At 36.3% G+C, this 17,203-nt stretch overlaps 1 protein-coding gene across 5 annotated transcripts in view; it reads left to right on the top strand.

Moving 5' to 3' along the window:
• Nucleotides 1-17,203, top strand: part of GOLGA4 (golgin A4) — a 90,382-nt gene that overhangs the window by 32,869 nt on the left and 40,310 nt on the right. For 4 of the 5 annotated variants that reach the window (XR_011322046.1, XM_069769920.1, XM_069769898.1 and 1 more), the window contains exons 3-9: nt 2,760-2,858; nt 7,514-7,579; nt 8,722-9,036; nt 11,043-11,090; nt 11,518-11,574; nt 15,210-15,308; nt 15,834-15,972. Coding sequence is in view for 4 of the 5 variants with exons in the window: in XM_069769920.1 (XP_069626021.1) it covers nt 2,760-2,858; nt 7,514-7,579; nt 8,722-9,036; nt 11,043-11,090; nt 11,518-11,574; nt 15,210-15,308; nt 15,834-15,972 (823 nt within the window). In the remaining variant the exon portion in view is untranslated. The remainder of the gene's footprint in view (nt 1-2,759; nt 2,859-7,513; nt 7,580-8,721; nt 9,037-11,042; nt 11,091-11,517; nt 11,575-15,209; nt 15,309-15,833; nt 15,973-17,203) is intronic. The other variant, XM_069769911.1, reaches the window with a different exon arrangement.

The raw sequence follows: 17,203 nt of genomic DNA on the forward strand, positions 1-17,203 counted from the left end.
AGACTTACTGTCTAAGCTTGTCTTGACTGTGCTGACACAGTCATGGACTTCAAGGGATGATTGAAAATATAACAATTCATGGATGCTGAACATACTGACAGTCCAGGGTTGATGTTTTTTTTTATTTCAGGTGAAGAATAATAACCTGTTAGAGATTAAATAGGAATTCTTTTTAATGCGAGTTACTTGGTGTACTATTGAATGGAATTAGGATTAAGCAAAATAATGCTATGGTGAAATGTCACAACTTAGTATTTTGAGAAGCAAACATTAGCATACTGTTACAATGAAGAGATAATTTGAACCATCTGTGATTCCTGAAGTTCTTGATGGTCATGTTTTAAAAGTGATTTAACTAAGCTGAAGATAATGTTACATGTTGAAAATGTTCATAATCTTTTGGTTAACAGTATTTGCCATAATCCATTTATGAGTGCTTTGCAAATTGTTTCATCATCTTAACTGATCTTTTCTAAACATACAAAGTAAGTTTTATCTTAAAGATTTCATTATTTTATTTGTGGTTGAGAATTTGCATGCTTCTAATTCATGAGGCCAGCAGGCTTGCTTGTAGTATTGCTGCTGTATGTTTGTACACTTGTGTATACATAGTATTTGCCATTTCTTTTTTCTGGCATATACCCTTTCAAGAGGTTCATGTACAAAATGCATAGCATGGTTAAGGCTATGACCTTCTACAACCATCACCACTTGGTGAAGAATTTCTGGAATCAGACACTTGTCAGCTTCCTTATTTTTGTTTTGCCTAAAAGCTCAGATGCGGAAAGAAACTTAGTTTACATTGGGGTTTACACACTTGAATAAATATATAGCAGGAGCTTTAACACAGCTTACTGTTAGGAATTGTACTGCAAACAGGCTGAGAGAGAGGGACTGGTGACCAGTCTGACCAAACTCAGCATGTGGTTGCAACTACAGTGGAGGCACTGGGCAAGTGTGTCCAGGCTGGGGGGAAGAAGATTGGGAGCAGGAGAAATGGGACCATCTCTTTTGTTACCAGCTCCTGTTTGTAATAGCTTAAAAGTGAGAAGTTTCACCTGAGTTTCTTGGACCTAGCTAGTTCTTGGCAAAGCAAGTAAACTATTGGAGTTCTTGTCCCATGCCAGCTTTGGGAATGCCATGACAAGGGCAGCTGAATAATAGAAGTCAGAATTAATTGTCACTGTCCCTACCAGTTTGAGAAGCAGAAGTTGGGCATAAATTTTAGAATTAGTGTTCTGCAGATACCCTGTCTGTAAAGACAGTTCACAATTTTGTAGTTGTTGGGTTTTGGTTTTGTTTTAGTTTTTTTGACCATGAACCAAGGCTTCTTTCCCTTTGTAGCTCTAGAAGGTCTGATATAATTAACAGGATTCTCCAGCAATGGGCATTTGTACTAGTGGGGGTGTGTGTGTATATATATGTATGTATATAGTATAGTGAATCAAATAGGAGGCAATAAAAGCACATTGTTTAGGTTTTTATTTTGCTTTGTTTTCTGCAGGATTGGTAATTTGGGTCTTGGTTAGTCGGGTTTTTCAGTAATTGCTTGGGTTTTTTCATTGTAGAAATACATTAGAGAAAAGACATAGGGAATCGGTACCTACATTCAGAGGCTATTGTGTATGGCTGTCATTGAACATTAAGGAGTTAATACACTTTCTGAAAGGGTTTTATTGGGACAAATTGCAAGTCATGTAGCATTCCAGATCTTACAGATGAAAATACTTTTCCTCTCTCAATTTGAATTTATGTAATTCATCTACTAGAGCACTGGAGTCATTTAACAGTCACAAAAAACCCCCAAAACCCAACCAAACTGTAAATTATATTGTAATAGATTTGATTCCTAAAAATACTATTTAGTAACTTGAAATAAAGCAAAATTCTTCTGAAATAATGAGAAAGGAAAAACCATATCATGTTTAGGTTCAGTCAGCAGACAGCACACTTCTGAAATCACACGCTATAAGACAGTTGAACCTTGAACTTTTGTGTGTGAGTAAAATCATGAGAGGAATTTTTTTTTTAAATCTGTTACAGCATCCTAACAGCATTAGATTTCATTACATTGCATTACATTACATGCATAAATCCAGTTTGAATCAAAATTTCAGTCTTCTGGAATTCCAGTTGCTCTTTGTTTTTCATCTCTAGGAATTTACATCTCTTCTTTGATAGAGACTTGATAAAATGGTTAATTCAACTTGTGTTTTTACAAGATAGTCTGCTAGTAGTTTGAAAAATTTTGTAAGGAAATTTTTTTTAAGGTAGTTAGAATTCCAGTGTATAAGAGCACTAGAAGATAAATAGTCAAAAGCATGCAATTTATATTTTTTATAAATGAAATACTGATAGAATTTTTAGAATAATGAGTTTTTCACACATAACAGAGCAAAGAAGGCTCAGTGGTATCTGAAGATAAGTCATCCACAGAAGTTTAAAAAAAATTATAACATCAGTGCCTGAAACATTGTCTTTATCTTTGGTTAAACTAGGATTTTTTTTTTTTTTTTTTTTTTTAATTTGTGAGTTTCTTTACTTCTAAATGACCAAAACTGTATTTTGGCTGTTCTGAAATGATCTAATGCATATTTTCTGATTATGTCCTGCCTTTATCAGTATCTGTTGTCTCATAAATTGCCGTATTGTTTTATGATGTTTTTAATAGTGTGGAAAAATTGAGTAAAGTTGTGCAACATTCTTTACCTTATTACTTGATTTATTTCCCTTTTCCTACTTTTTGCATTGAATGACAGCTGCTAGCCGGGATGATAGCAGAACCTGCTTTTCTCTCTGAGTATACTATCTTTGCTTTGGATCCCACCAAACAACCTAAGCCACAGAGTGATGGTGTGGTGAGTCCTCCCACCCCTCTTAGTGATGCCTTTAGCAGGGGGAGGAGAGTACTGTACTAGAAGGCAAACCTAGTGTTGCTTGTGGCTTGTTCTCACAAAGGCATCTTAACTACTCTGTTGCTAACCCTGCACTAAATTTCACGGAGGTAGTACCTGATAGCTCCTGGCTGGTGTGCTGTATGATGTGAATTTATTGTAACTTAAAAAAATTAACACGTTTTCTGTTATACAGGTAACAATACACAACTTTTGAATAATTGTTGCACAAGTTTGTACGTTTGTTGCTTAGAATTCATTAATGCCATTGAAAGTGTTCCTCTTCATTTTTATGTATGTCTGTATGTATTTCAAGATAAATGGACATGATAAACATTGAGATTGTTTTTTGTCTAAAAATTTTGTGCTTTTTGCTGTGTACAGTGAAAGCCTCACAATGTCATTTACTACTAATGGTAGCAGGAAATAATTATTTCATCTAGATAATGAAATTCAGCTACTTCTAGTTGGTAACCTGGCAGCTATTATTGTGAGGATAAACAGTCTTTTTAAAAATTAGATTTTATTTAAAATATATATTTCTTTGCCTGGAAATGTTTATGGTTTTGTTTTTTTTTTTCATACTATACAAGTGGAGAAGCTCAGTGGGAAGAGAACAAGTAGTGGAGAAAAAGAAGCAGGCATAGGGAGGAAAGCAGCCTTCTACGTGCTAACATATGCACATACAAAGCTGTATTCTTCTCATTATTGTCACAGGACTGGGATGGCATCTTTCACATGTTTCAGAGGCATGACATTCCTGAGTCCATAGTGATTCAAAACACAGTGTTTATTTTAGAGTCCCAGCTCATCCTCATATTTCATGATTACTTTGCTTTTCCAGTTTAGCAAGTGCTTTTTTGCTGCTCATGCAGAGGCTGAAAACTACAAGTCACCAAAAGCTGTAACAGGGTAGAAATTTGATAAGCAGATGGACATAGCACAACACACCATGTTGTGTTGGACTTGTCTCTCTCAAGCTAAACAAGATTGGATTGAAACAGTGATTAAAAAGGTGATCTGTGGAAAGTCTTCATTTGTTGTAAAGGGTTATGCTTGTTTAGAGTATGCCCTGAGAGCACAGAATCATTACTAGCTCAGTCATGGTGTTCTTGATATTGAGCTTTTTGATGGGGAGCAAAGAGGACATTCAGACTGTGCTGAAATCTGTAGTTTTGAAATAGTTACTAGATTTTTTTTTTTTCCCCAGTTCTAGGTATTTTGACCATATTCCAGGTCCAGTCATCACTATTTAAAAGTTTCACTGCAAATTTAATTACGCTTTTCTACACTTACAGCAGTAAATAGTTGTGGGCTGTTTTTCACTACACTGCAGAGTATTCCTAGTACAGTTGCATTTTGAAAAACATATTTCTGTGAATGCTCAAATGTTGTCTTTATATTATCTTTTAGTGTATACTTTAGTGGCAGGAATCACTTACTTGTGTATTTATATGCAAGGCTGCATGCATAGCAAATAATTATAAAGTACGAGTTACTGTGAATGCGTTACCAATGTGTATTAATAATACATTACCTGTAAACCAGATTTTGTTCTCTGAACTTTTTGAAAGCTGTAGAGCCGTACTCTCACAGTAAGAATTGGGGGGGAGAAAACAATGATATAAAATTTTATAAGGAAGAGCAGGGCCAATTATATACAAATATATATTAAAAAAACCCATCATATACATTTGGGAAACCTAGGTAAACTAAAAATGCAGGAGAGGGAAAGTTTCATCAACACACACTAATGTGTATTAATTCTGCTAAAACAGACCAGTATTTTAGCTGTGTGTGTGCAAGTGAAGTGTGATCTAAGAGAGTGAGCATCATAGAGAAATGGCTGTAATTGTGGAATTTTTGGCATAGATGAAGTTAGTATAAACTCTTTGCTAACTAAGCTGCATGGGTTTTGTTGCTTGAAGAAACAGTTCAAATATTCTTGGACAGAGAGGGTTTTTTTAAAGAAAAATTAAAGGAAAATGAGGGAAGAAAATGTGTACTAAGCTCTCCTTCCTTCCTCTGTAATTTACTCAATTTCAGGAATACCTGAGAAGGGGGAAGAAGAGTGAAATGTTTTTAAATGCAGACGTTTAAGCTTTTTACTCTTTAGGCTTACAAATCTGTTTATACCTTTGAAAAATAAATAAAATTAATTAGTTTGCATTTCAGAAATAGGGAGGTAAGGAAGCACAAGTGTCACTAGAATGTCCTCATGTGCTCCAGTTAAAACTGAGCTCTGGTTTATACATCTTGATAACAAAAAGCAACGTTTTTATTAGAGATTGTAAGTATAGCTCTCTTTGGATAGAGGTATAGTTGCGTATGTTCTGTGGGTTCGTGGAGGAAAGATTTTTGTTGGTCTCCAGAAACCCTGATGTAACTCTGCTGGTTTTAAGACTTTCAAAATGCCAGCCTGTGCTCTGTGATTCTAGTTTTGCTGAAACATCTCTTAAGGCTTATGAAAGTCTAGGGCTTTTAAGCTCTTCAAAGCTTCTTGAATCAGTACTTATATATAGCAACTTCGATTCACGCTTACTTTTCACTGTCTGGACACCAGAATCTGATCCTTTTGCCCTAGAGCACAGTGACTTAGAATTGCAGCAGCTAGGTACCTGTGGTGGTCCAGTTTTTATATAAAAAAATTACCAGTGTATCCCTTTTATGATTTATGCCAATAGAAAGTCTAATCCCAAATATAGGTTCTACTTTTGTTCACACAGATCTAATAGAAAGACACCAGCCCAAATAATAGGAAAATTTTAAGTGGTGACATGAGTTTTAGTTTTGAAATGGCATTTTTTAAGGATTTTCATAGATCCTTAAATGGGAGCTTTTTAAGGATCTTCACAGAAAAGAACAGCATTCATGGTTTTTATATTCATAAACACCACATTAGATTTATTAAATCTACTTAATCTTGTGTTCTAAAATAGATCTTAAATATTACTAAAGTTTTCTTATGAATTAGTGTACAAACCCTCCATAGTTTTCTTTAGTTCTTTTAATGGGTATCAGAATTTATGATTTTTGAAATAAGTGTTTGTAGTTAGTTTGTAATTCTTGGTAAAGTATTTGTCTTCCTCTGTTGTCAGTCCAGTACTAGCATAGTAGACACTTTGTAAATTGTGAATATAAATTTTTATTTTGATTACCCTTATTGTTAACTTTCCAGTTAAGAAATGAAAAAGAACAGGTAATGGAGCTGAGAATAACATGTAGGAGTGCTTTAGTTTAAAACCCAGTTAGAGCTCTTAATCTACTAGGAATAAACCCACCGCCACAGGATAGTGCTCTGAAGCAGAATGCAGATTTCGTTCAAGCCAGGTGAAGTGCAATTTCCAAATCCACACAGCCTTCTTGTATGGCTGGTTATTGCTCATTTCACTTTGTCTGAATCTGGGTGACTGCTGATTTCTATGGCTTCCTTAACTGTCTGGGTTTCTTTCTTCTGCAGTATTTTTGTGCTTCCTTAAGTTTGCTCCACGTCAAACCTTTCTGAGGCCCTTTTACACTGCATAATTTCTCTTCTACATTTATGTATGCTTATCTGCGTATCCACACAGAGTAGAAGCTGTGGGTGTAATTATGTAGCAGATACGTGGATGATTGATTGATATTTCAGTTGTATATACATCTTAGATTTTTACAGCTTGCATATAACTATCAGGGTACATCTTGATTAAAAATGAAAAGTTACGCTGCTCTTAGCTGAATTCTTCATACTTTGTTCGATAGGTCACAGTGCTTTGCTTCTCTTGGAAAAAATTCATATCCAAGATGGTTTCTAGCATGTTTTTGCTGTTTCAGTTTGACCTGGTTTAAACACCAGAAAACCATCTGGATTTGTACATGTTAGAAAACACCTGAACACAGGACATAGGAAAAGCAGGACAGACAGACTAGGAACAGAAATGTCTGAACTCTGTTAAAAACAGAACAAAACCAAAACAAACGGCAAACCAAAACAAAAAAAACCCCACAAAAACCCAAACCAACCCCAAAACTGTTGTCATCTGTTGTGTTGATTTGGGGTTTTTTGTTTGTTTTTCTTTGGGAGTGCAGAGGAATGTATGTGTGAAATTTTACCCAGGATGTTTTTTCTGAAAGTCTTAATTTTCTTCCTGTGCTTGTTGGGAGTCTTAAACAGCCTGTTACCAGCACTTTTTTTCCAGGTAGTTTCCACACCCCCACCACCCAAAATGTTCTTAAATGAAGAAAGATGGTGTGATTCCACTGTTACTCATGTTGGCTGTGAACAACACTGGTCATCAATTAGATTTTTCCTGCTATCATTTTGTCTTTTTGGTGTTTCTTTTGATTTGTGCATAAATGTTACATAAATAATCATTATGAATAATTTAACTGGAGATGTCAGCATTTGCAGATGTCTCGTACTAATCCATGCACACATAGCTGCTTTGTAGTTATGTATATTGCAGCAATCTGTTTTGAATTTAACAAACTAGCTTGTTTGCATGAAGACATCTTAATAAACATACAAAAGAAAGTACTAAAAACACAGGCAAGGAAAAAGCACAGATGCTGTTTGTAGGAATCGGTGAATTACAGTCCTTGTAGTCTATTCCTTCTAACAGTTGTTTTTCCTCCTCTAGAACTTAACTAAACCACCACTTCCCAGATCCACAGAAAGTGATGGAAGTGGACCAGCCTCCCCGCAGGTATGAGGAGGATATGGAGGATTTGTTTCCTCTTTCACTGCCGTGTTGCCTTTGCGTTATGTTGGCTTAAGTGCCCAAGTGCCCGGTATATATCTTCATGCTGGAGTAGGGATGACAAGTACTTGCCTGTCGGGATACTAGGCTGTTTTGTTTGTGTGTAATCCCATTAGCTGGTATTAAGTGTTGTCACTGATGTGTGGAGCTTTTTTTGTAGGGACAGGTTAGCAGTATCTGACGGCGTGCTGCAGGCTGCCTGCATTGAGGTGCATCTCATTGCTCACCGACACAGCCAGCATGGGATATGGAGTGTTAACCTGGCTTTCAAAAGTAGAGGGCATATTGTGTGGTTAGAAAGCTGATTTCTAGCTGAAGGAAAAGAACTGATAGCCTTAAAAAAATTGTCACTAGTGATAAAGGTGGAGGTCATAGCTTGCTGAAGTGGGATTAGCTTTGGCTCCCAGCATGTCCCCCGGCATTTGATTGTGGGGGCAACATTGTGCAGTAATGCTTTCAAATCACTTCTGTAGCACCAGCAGTATACAGTACCATAGCACAGAACATTTTGGTTTAGACCAGCGTAAGTACTTTAGGGGCGTAAATCAATGACTGCATTTTATGTAAAAATCATAAAGTAATTTAAAATAAAATAAAAATAAGAAAAGGACTGTTTAAGATGGCATACTAGAACTACTGTACAAGGACTTTTACAATAAATTTGTTCTCTTAATCATAGGAAAATATCTTTGTGTCTTTGAGATAAATACAGTCGTCTGTTTAATACATGAAGAAGTGAGTCACTATTTTTTATAAGTTTGGGACAACAGTAAATGCAACTATTTTAGTTACATATTCTTCACTTTTAAAGGGGTTACACAGAATTACATTATTTTAGAAGTTTAAATCAGAGCTGTAGTTTATCGGATTTCGCTGCTGTCTGAAATTGCCCACATGCGGTAGTTGCATGCTTGATTTTTCTGCACAAGGAGATTCTTCTTCTAAGGGAGTGGTAGCTATTTGGTGTCACGCACGTGTTAGGCAACAGTCATTCCTTTGCCCAGGTCAGGTCTCTGTTTCCTGGGCTTCAGTGTGTCTGTCTGCCCTAAAGCAGTGCCGAAGTAATTACTTGCTTTGAATTTTTGCAGCTGAGTGACACTCAGTCTTTCGCCCAGAGGCTTCAGCTCCGAGTTCCCTCCATGGAGTCTTTGTTTCGAAGCCCAGTAAAAGAGTCCCTGTTCCGCTCTTCTTCTAAGGAGTCTCTGGTACGAACTTCTTCAAGAGACTCATTGAATCGACTGGACTTGGACACAGCTGGTCCCACCTTTGATCCACCCTCCGACATTGAAAGTGAAACAGAAGAGCCTCCGGGAAACGTGGACAGCCTCAGCAAAGAGCAGTTGCTGCAGCGACTGCGCAGAATGGAGCGCAGTTTGGGCAACTATAGGGGAAAATACTCAGAGGTAGGCCGTGTTGTGACTGACTTACCTGGGTGGAGAGGGGAAAAAGATGAGGCTAACAGATACTGCAGTAGTGGATAATTGTTTTGTTCTCTTATCTGGAGCAAATGGATCAACTTACAGCTAACATGGAAGTTAAATTATTATTCAAAGTCTAGTTATTTTTGACCTAGATAGATCAAACGTTTTTCTGGTAATAAAACGTGGAAATCCTTTTCTCTTGTTCGTAAATAATTTCATGTTGTCAGCAGTAGAGATTAATTAGTGGTTACTCACACAAAGTAGGCCAATGAAGGTTTCTGCTAAAAGCCCATAGAAGGGGTGGCATTCAGTACAGAGGTAGCATGGCTTGTACTTGCATGACAGCAAATTTTCTTTTGTTCTAAAAATTGTTCTTGAAGTCCACAGTATATATTCCTTGCACGTGCTAGAGGCAAGTGGTTTTTTTCAATAAATAACTTCTTTTCCCCATAATTTCCAGGTATTCCCTGGAAGGAATTCATTCAAAGACTATTTCTTTTGCTATTTCAGTGAAAACCGAGGATATAAGTAGTTTTGCTACTCATTTTCCAAATTGTTGGGAAAAGCAAAGCTTTCCAAGTGGTGGTGTTGGATTTTTTTTTTTTCCCTAAAGTGTGTGTTGTATTTAAAACTGGACATTTGCACTGGTTTTTACAGTTCTTTAAACGTTTGCTGCCCTCAAATACAAAAATTCCTGTGCAGATTTTTGGCTATTAGTGTCAAAATCCCTGGAATCTAAAATATGTATATAGCAATTACAGTATTCATCATATGCCTGAAAAAACAGTTGTCTCCCATTAATTTTTTGTTCTTTTCCAGCTAGTATAATAAGATGTATTTTTTAAAAGTTTATGTAAACAGTGTTGCTAAAATGAAAATTCTTCAGTTTGTAGGTTTGTTTTGGTGGGTTTGTGGTTGGTTGGTTGTTTTAGTGTGGTCTGTCCAGCAAGTCTCAATTTTCTCTATGAAAAAGGCTTGGGGGGTTTTTTTTTCTATTTTTGTGAGTTTAGTCCAGTTGGAAAGAATTGTTTTGCTGGACCTTGGAAGAAAGTAGTTTCAATACATAATGAGTATTTAAGATGTAATTTTTTTTTTTTTCTTACTTAAAGTAGGATACAAAGTTAGCATCTCAAAAATATGGTAAGGGAAATAATCCATAGTAGCTTTAGTTTTCTTTTAACCACAAAATAAGTATGACTTTGAAATTAAAAGTAATTTTGAATTATGAAAAATCCTATTTTCTTTTAAATAAGAATTTGAAGATATCTTTTGACTTTAAGTTTTCTGGTTTTGGAGTTTGGTTTTTTTTTTCCTTTAATTTTTCAGCAATTTGAAAATGAAATATTCTGGTTCCAAGTGCCATTATGCTACTTCAGCCTTGGACAGCTTAGGCAATTGTGATCAAATTTTTAATTAAACTAAATTGCACAGTTACTCATGAAGTCCTTTTGTCAGCTTACAATGAGAAATATTGTCCACTTCCAGTCTTTCTTTGTCTGATGGGTATATGCAAAGCACATGGCATGAGAACATTCAGTATTACACAGACCTTTTTTGTTAGATTTCTAAGTGTATTTTCTAATGCATACTCATTGTAAAATTAATTTTACTTAAGCTCTCTGGGACATGTACCCTTAAAAATGTACATCCCTATGGGGTAGCTGTCTGGGATGTAACTTCCTGATACAGTTGGGTTTTGACTGCCTGTATTGAAGCACTGTTCCTAGAGGTCTTTTCAGTGAAGGGAAAACTGTGCATGAATGCAGAGTAACCTCGTTCTTTTGGCATGTAGGCTTTATTTTTTAACACATTGGAGATACTTTCTAGATGGAAAAGGGAAACATTGAGAAAATTTAAGTACGTTTCTGTCAGAAGAGCCTTCTCAAGTGAAGAGTTTGAAAATGCAGATAGTGTTACAACTAAGCAAATTATTTTGATAGCTGTAAGCAGATGCATTATCATCATTATACCTGATTTCTGTATTTTAGCTAGTGTCTGCTTATCAAGTTATCCAGCGGGAGAAGAAGAAGCTACAGGTAAGCATTACTTTTCATTCTCTTACCTCAAGGCTTTTCTGAATCTTAAAATGTGTAGTGGAAATAGATTTAATATTCAGCATATTGTGTGTGTGTTTACACAATATGTTGTGTATATATATGTGTGTGTGTTTAACAAAAGACTTTCTTAGCTGGGGTTTTTAAGGTAGCCAAGCTATGGTTTGTCAACATAATTGTGAAGCTATTGCAATAAAAAAGGCTGGAGTACATCATCTGAGTTTAGGTGATAGATTGCCAACCCACAGCTGACAGTTTATGATAATACTTACACATCAAGCTTGAGTTGAAGGAGAAATACAAATCATTAATTCTTCTGCTGAAATACTATTCTATGAATTTATTTATACTTTATATATAAAAGTTACATTTAATACACCTGATGTTTATTCTTCCTTTTTTTTTAAAGGGCATTCTAAGTCAAAGTCAGGATAAAGCACTTCGCAGAATTGGAGAACTGAGAGAGGTAATTTCCTTTGTTGATTGAATGTTTACTTTATACCACACATACATAGGATCTTTCTCTGCCTAGCTTTTGATTTTTTTTTTTGTTCACCTTACAAAATGTTTTCTATTGCACAGCAGGGTTTTTTACTGTTTGTTTTTATTTGTTTATATGGGGTTATTTCTTCTGTTTCCCATTCAGCAGCTTATTGTCAGACTCCAAGACAGAGCATTTCATTGTCCTGACTGAACTGCTTTTCTGTTCATTGTGAAATAGGTAGATATGTGTGTGGTTCTTGCGGTATTGTTGGGCCCAGCAGTTGATGTTCCCGTGCAATTTGTTGCTCTTCTAGTATTGAGAAATACTAATGCTAGGTAAACACAAGCAACAGACACTTTTAAAATAAAGATTTTAATGACTATCAGTAAAAAAAATTAGGATAAAATATTAAAAAATACTCATTTTTATCTCAGTTATGATATTTACATTGCTTTTATGGATTTGTAGTATAGTTTGATTTCAATCATAAAATCAGGTAGGTTGTTTTATGATTATTATTCCCTTAGGTTACAGTGAAATTAAAAGGAGAAGCTCTAATGTATTTGGTATTGATACTAAACACAGGTTTAATTAAAAGACATGTACAAATTATTGGGCAGAGTAAATTAAAAGGGCAAGTTCACAAAAGCCATATTGTCAAACCCTGGTGAAGCAGAATGCGAAGCTGAAGCCTTTTTACTGTCCCAAGAGCTGGTGCAGCACCAGGTTTGGAGGCGGGTGTGCAAGAGCCTCTCTGTCCATGCTCTTACCTTGCTTGGGAGCTGAGTACCAGCTCGTTCAAAGCCATAGGCTTTCTGTGTGGCTGCACTCCTGTTTTTGGGGTGCGCCTTGCCGAGCAGCAGTGCTGGCGTGGAGGTTGCAAGAGCCATGAGACCATGGCGAGGTCCCACCTTTGCCTGAAGGCAGACTAGCTCCGGGCAGTTGGGTGTCTTGCCTGCAGACAGGGGCCAGGGTCTGTCCTTTGAGGGTGAGGGACGGTGACTGTGAGCATCGGGACGTGCACTTACACAAGGCTCATGCTTGCCCGCGAGGGGCTGCTCCTGTGCGACCAGTTGGGCAGCCAGTCATTCCAAAGGAGGTCGCTGGCAAACTGTGGGGCACTCTTCTTTAGCTCTGCGGGGTGTAATCCAGGTGAGTGGGCTGGGAATTGTGTGTGCCATGGGGGTAGCACTTTGGTTCAGATCCGTGCTGCTTTTGCCGCAGAAGCTGGGAACAGTGGGCCAGACTGCTGGGTCTGTCATGCTTGTCTGAGTTGGAGCCCCTGCCTGGGCTGTCTCCCTGTCCTAAGCTAAACTGTCAGCCCATACAAGGGGAAAAGTCACAGTGTTACTGACAGAGGTGGCTTGCCAATATTTTTCTTCCAGTTCACTACAAGGTCAAATGAAAGAAGCTCATTCTGTGTTAAGTGAAATATCTGCATGCTCCAGTGGGTTTAGTTTTCCAGCTTACTGGTATTTGGTAAAGTTTGGAAGGTATATATATATACACACACACCAGAATTAAATCTTTGGATTGTGAAAAAGAGTTGGACATGTGCATACTTACTTTTCACCTCTTCTGTCATAGTCGTTCCGATTCATATATATGCATATATGTTACATATATATAAAAATCAGAAATATATACAAAATTTTATATATATATTTGGCATAAAATTTAATTTTATTCTTATAGATTCTTGTAGATTTAAAGATTCCTTCAAATCTAACACTGCAATTCTTATTAATTGAAAAACTTCAAAAAGTAGTTTTTTGGTCTTTTGGAAGCCCAAGTGTTATAGCTTTAGGTAAAACAGACTTAAAAGAAAAATAACAAATAAAATGGTACATTTCCATTGTGGGAGCTAAAATAATACAAAATAGATCATTAATTGATGTAATAAGTTGTTTTCAGAAATTAATTTAAAAAATCCTTTTCTTCATCATGCAGTCCATTTTCCCCATAAATGCTGAATCAGACAAGTCTCTGCTAAGAGGGCCATGTAGGAATAAATAAAGTCTCCTTTGAGGCCAAGTTGACAGTGTGAAGTAGTCCCTGGAAGTCAATGTGTGCTTTGCTTACCTTCGCTTTCTCCTGTTAGAGTAATTCCTGAACAGCAGTCTTCAAGCAGTCATCAGTGTTCTCCTTCTCAGAGAAGGATCAGAAGGGACTTCGAGATCCAAAGAGGATTACTTCTGTGTTGGTTTCAGTAAATCTCTTTCGCACTTGTTCTTGCACCGAGCTGTTTTGCTTTGCTCAGAAGGAATTGCTTCTAAAGCTCAGAAGCACAAGGCAGAAGTGTAATCGGTAGCTGTTGAGAACCTGAGGCAATGCAGTGTTAAAAAGTGGATATAGTTACTTGGGAAGAGAGGAATAGTTTTCCCAGTGACACCTACCAGCACTGTCCTGCCTTTGCATGACTGAGCAGGCTCAGCTCACGCAGCTGTGGTTCTCAAAGCTGGTATCAGGCTCAGCTATGTCAGCCAGGATTTGCTGTTGGAGGCAAGGAATAGGCAGCAAGAGAGCATGAAAGCAAGATTCAGAGTTGGAGGAGAGCATCCAGTGCCCTGTGTTTTGTCTCTTGTTGGCTTTTTAGCTTTTTCATCCTTTCTTTCTATCATCCTCTATGTTTGTCTGGCTGACAGAACCGATGTTTATGGGTGGTGCTTGCTTTTAGATAAGCGATCTTTGCAGAATAACGGTCATGGAGGTGTTAGTTTCCTGGGGTAAATCACTGGGAAGATAGACATGGATGAAGTAAATATATAAATTAAAAAAGTTAAAATACAAGTTTGGGAAATTATTTACAGTGCATGCATGAAATGTGTATGGTTCTGATTCTCTCAATAAGCAGTTAGATGAGAATTAATTTAACTTTAAATACATTTATTTTCTATTAGAAAAATAATTATTTAAAGAAATAAAAGTATTTAAAAGCATAGGAAGTAAATAAAAGAAACCTCCCTAAGGCAGTATTTTATAAGATTATGTAGATCCTACTAATACATTTAGGCAACATCTACAAGTTTCTAAAGGTGTTCAGCCAAATGAATGCAAGTAAGTAGCAAGTAAATCCACATAGTTAAGTTCTTTGGCATTCTCTGGCTTTCTCATTTGAGACATGTTTGAGGAATAAAGAAGCCAACTTTCTGCTCTTACAAATGGCATTTGTCATATTAGAATGCTCGCATGTTGAATAAGCATAAGAGAAATTTACATTTCTACTGTTTATGTTGACTTAAACTGGTAGTTAAATGAAGAATCTACTTAACAAAAGTTCAGTCTTCAACTTCCAGGAGAAATGTGTGCATTAAAATCAGTTTTCAGGAGCAGGCTTGAAGTGATCCCTACACATACTTATTTTTAGTAAGAAAGAATCCTTGATAATTTTGCATCAAATGTCGACTCTTGCTGTTTTAATGCTGGTATTATAATGGGATGTTCTTAATATGTTGTGTGGAATGTTGTATAGTAAAAGAAATACTCTCGCTTTATGGTTGTATTTTGGGGTCGCAACTGCAAAGTGGTATTTTTAATATTATTTCATGATATTTTGATAAGCCTTTTACATTCACATTTCATTTTTCATTTGAGACACATTTATTTATGATTCACAGGAGCTCCAGATGGATCAACAAGCTAAGAAACATCTCCAAGAGGAATTTGATGCTTCCTTAGAAGAAAAGGATCAACTTATTAGTGTCCTGCAAACTCAGGTAAGATACTTTACCCAACAGATGTTCTTTAAAACTGCTCTTCCTACTATTTTTTTGTAAATTATGTATTTCCTATAATACATGTCCACGTTTTATTGCAATTGCTGCGATGATGTAAAGCTTCTTGAGAACTTATGATTATCTAGAAGTTAAGTGCATCTTTGTGGTAGAGGATACCTGTGTAAAATCTCACTGATGTTAAATAAGATTGTTTGATCTGCGCTTAAATACCTTTGTAATGTCTTTTATCAAGAACATAACATTAGCAGATGTTTGAGCTAAAATGACTTTGGCAAAATTTATGTGTTTTGCTTAATTGGTCTTTGTTTCTCCACTCATAATGATATATTTTTGTTAATTGGAAACATAATTCTGATTTTAAAAAAGGCTAAAAAAATACAGACAGTTTTTTTCCTTTCTCTACTTGCCAATACCAGTTTTATTTAACTCTCTCTAGTTTTGAAGATGAAAACATTATCCACTTAGAATCATTGGGGTTTTTAACAAAAAGAACATTTTGTTTAGGTATCGTTGCTGAAACAGAGGTTGCAGAATGGTCAGATAGGCACTGAATTGCCTGATCCAAATATTCAGTCTGAACCACACGTTCAAAGTCCAACAAAAGAAATCAGTACAGAAAATACTGTGGAACCAGGAAGCAATGGTAGGTATTGCGGCTTTTTCAAGAAATCTTGACTTTTGGGGAATAAGCCTGCTGTTATTTATGATGGAGTAACAATACTTAGGGCTAAACATGTTGTGGTAAGGATGTATTTTCTAGGAGACAATTGTTTTGAAAACAGTGTGGTGGCCAGGGGACAGGATAACCCTTCTAAGATACTAAATTTTGTAAGAATTCAAATTTGATACATCTTGCCTTTGTCAATAATGATGATAGTGTTGTAATTAATGCTTTTTCTGGTAGATGTTGTTACTATCCCCACTTAATATGATTAAGAGATTCTGTCCCCCATAAGCAAGGACCTATCCCTGGAGTTTAGAGAGGAGACCGGTTGTCAGTCTTTTTTTTTTTTTGTCTTTTTTTTTTTTCTTCTTCTTCTTCCTCAGGAAAAAGTAAAAGCAAAGATCAATTTTGATATTCATGCTATTGAATATTCTATGTTCCTCGCATCAAGAGGTTTTTTGACTTATGGAACTCCCAGTATTGTGTATGTTTGATTACTGAGCAAAGGACATTATAATGCTGATATATAATGAAAGTGTCATTCATTGGTATCCTTTATAGAAGGTAGGGCTCAGACAGTGGTGAACATGCATCTTGAAATATTCTTTGTTCAGCATCTGCCATGATTTTTATATATGAGGATGATACAAAAGCTTAGATCAGAGATTTTCTTATCCAGTGTCATGTCTTTTGTAATGCTTAGGAAATAATGTAAGTATCCAGTCCCTAAGAATCAGGGTTAAAGATGTTTTCTGTGCTGGAGTCTGCTTCTGGACTATAATGTGTAAGACTTATGGTTGTGAACTGAACCTCTGAATTTGATCCTATTTTCATGCCAAGTACTCTTACAGCCTCCACAGCATCAGAGTAGAACACACAGTAAAATATTACCCAGTGTGCTAGTTGTACAGAGAGGAGTACAGCTCAGAAAGACGCTAAATGTGGCTTTTATCCTGCCGATTGTAGTATTGCCAACCTGGATATTTTAGAATTAACGTCATACCCAGCCCTGGGAAAGCAGGAATCTGTGTGCTTGGCACTTGAGAGAGGTTATTTGCTTTGTTTCATGTTTTTTCCTGCCTGTGAATATTCTGTTAGTAGCAGCAGGCAGGTTTATAAATCATAAGGACTTTTTAATTGCATGGAAAACCTTGTTGAATAATAGTATGGTTTCGAAGCTTGTATAGTAACTGGGGTTTTGTAAATTAAT

The sequence above is a fragment of the Haliaeetus albicilla genome, chromosome 2, assembly GCF_947461875.1.
Source record: "Haliaeetus albicilla chromosome 2, bHalAlb1.1, whole genome shotgun sequence".
Lineage (NCBI taxonomy): Eukaryota > Metazoa > Chordata > Aves > Accipitriformes > Accipitridae > Haliaeetus > Haliaeetus albicilla.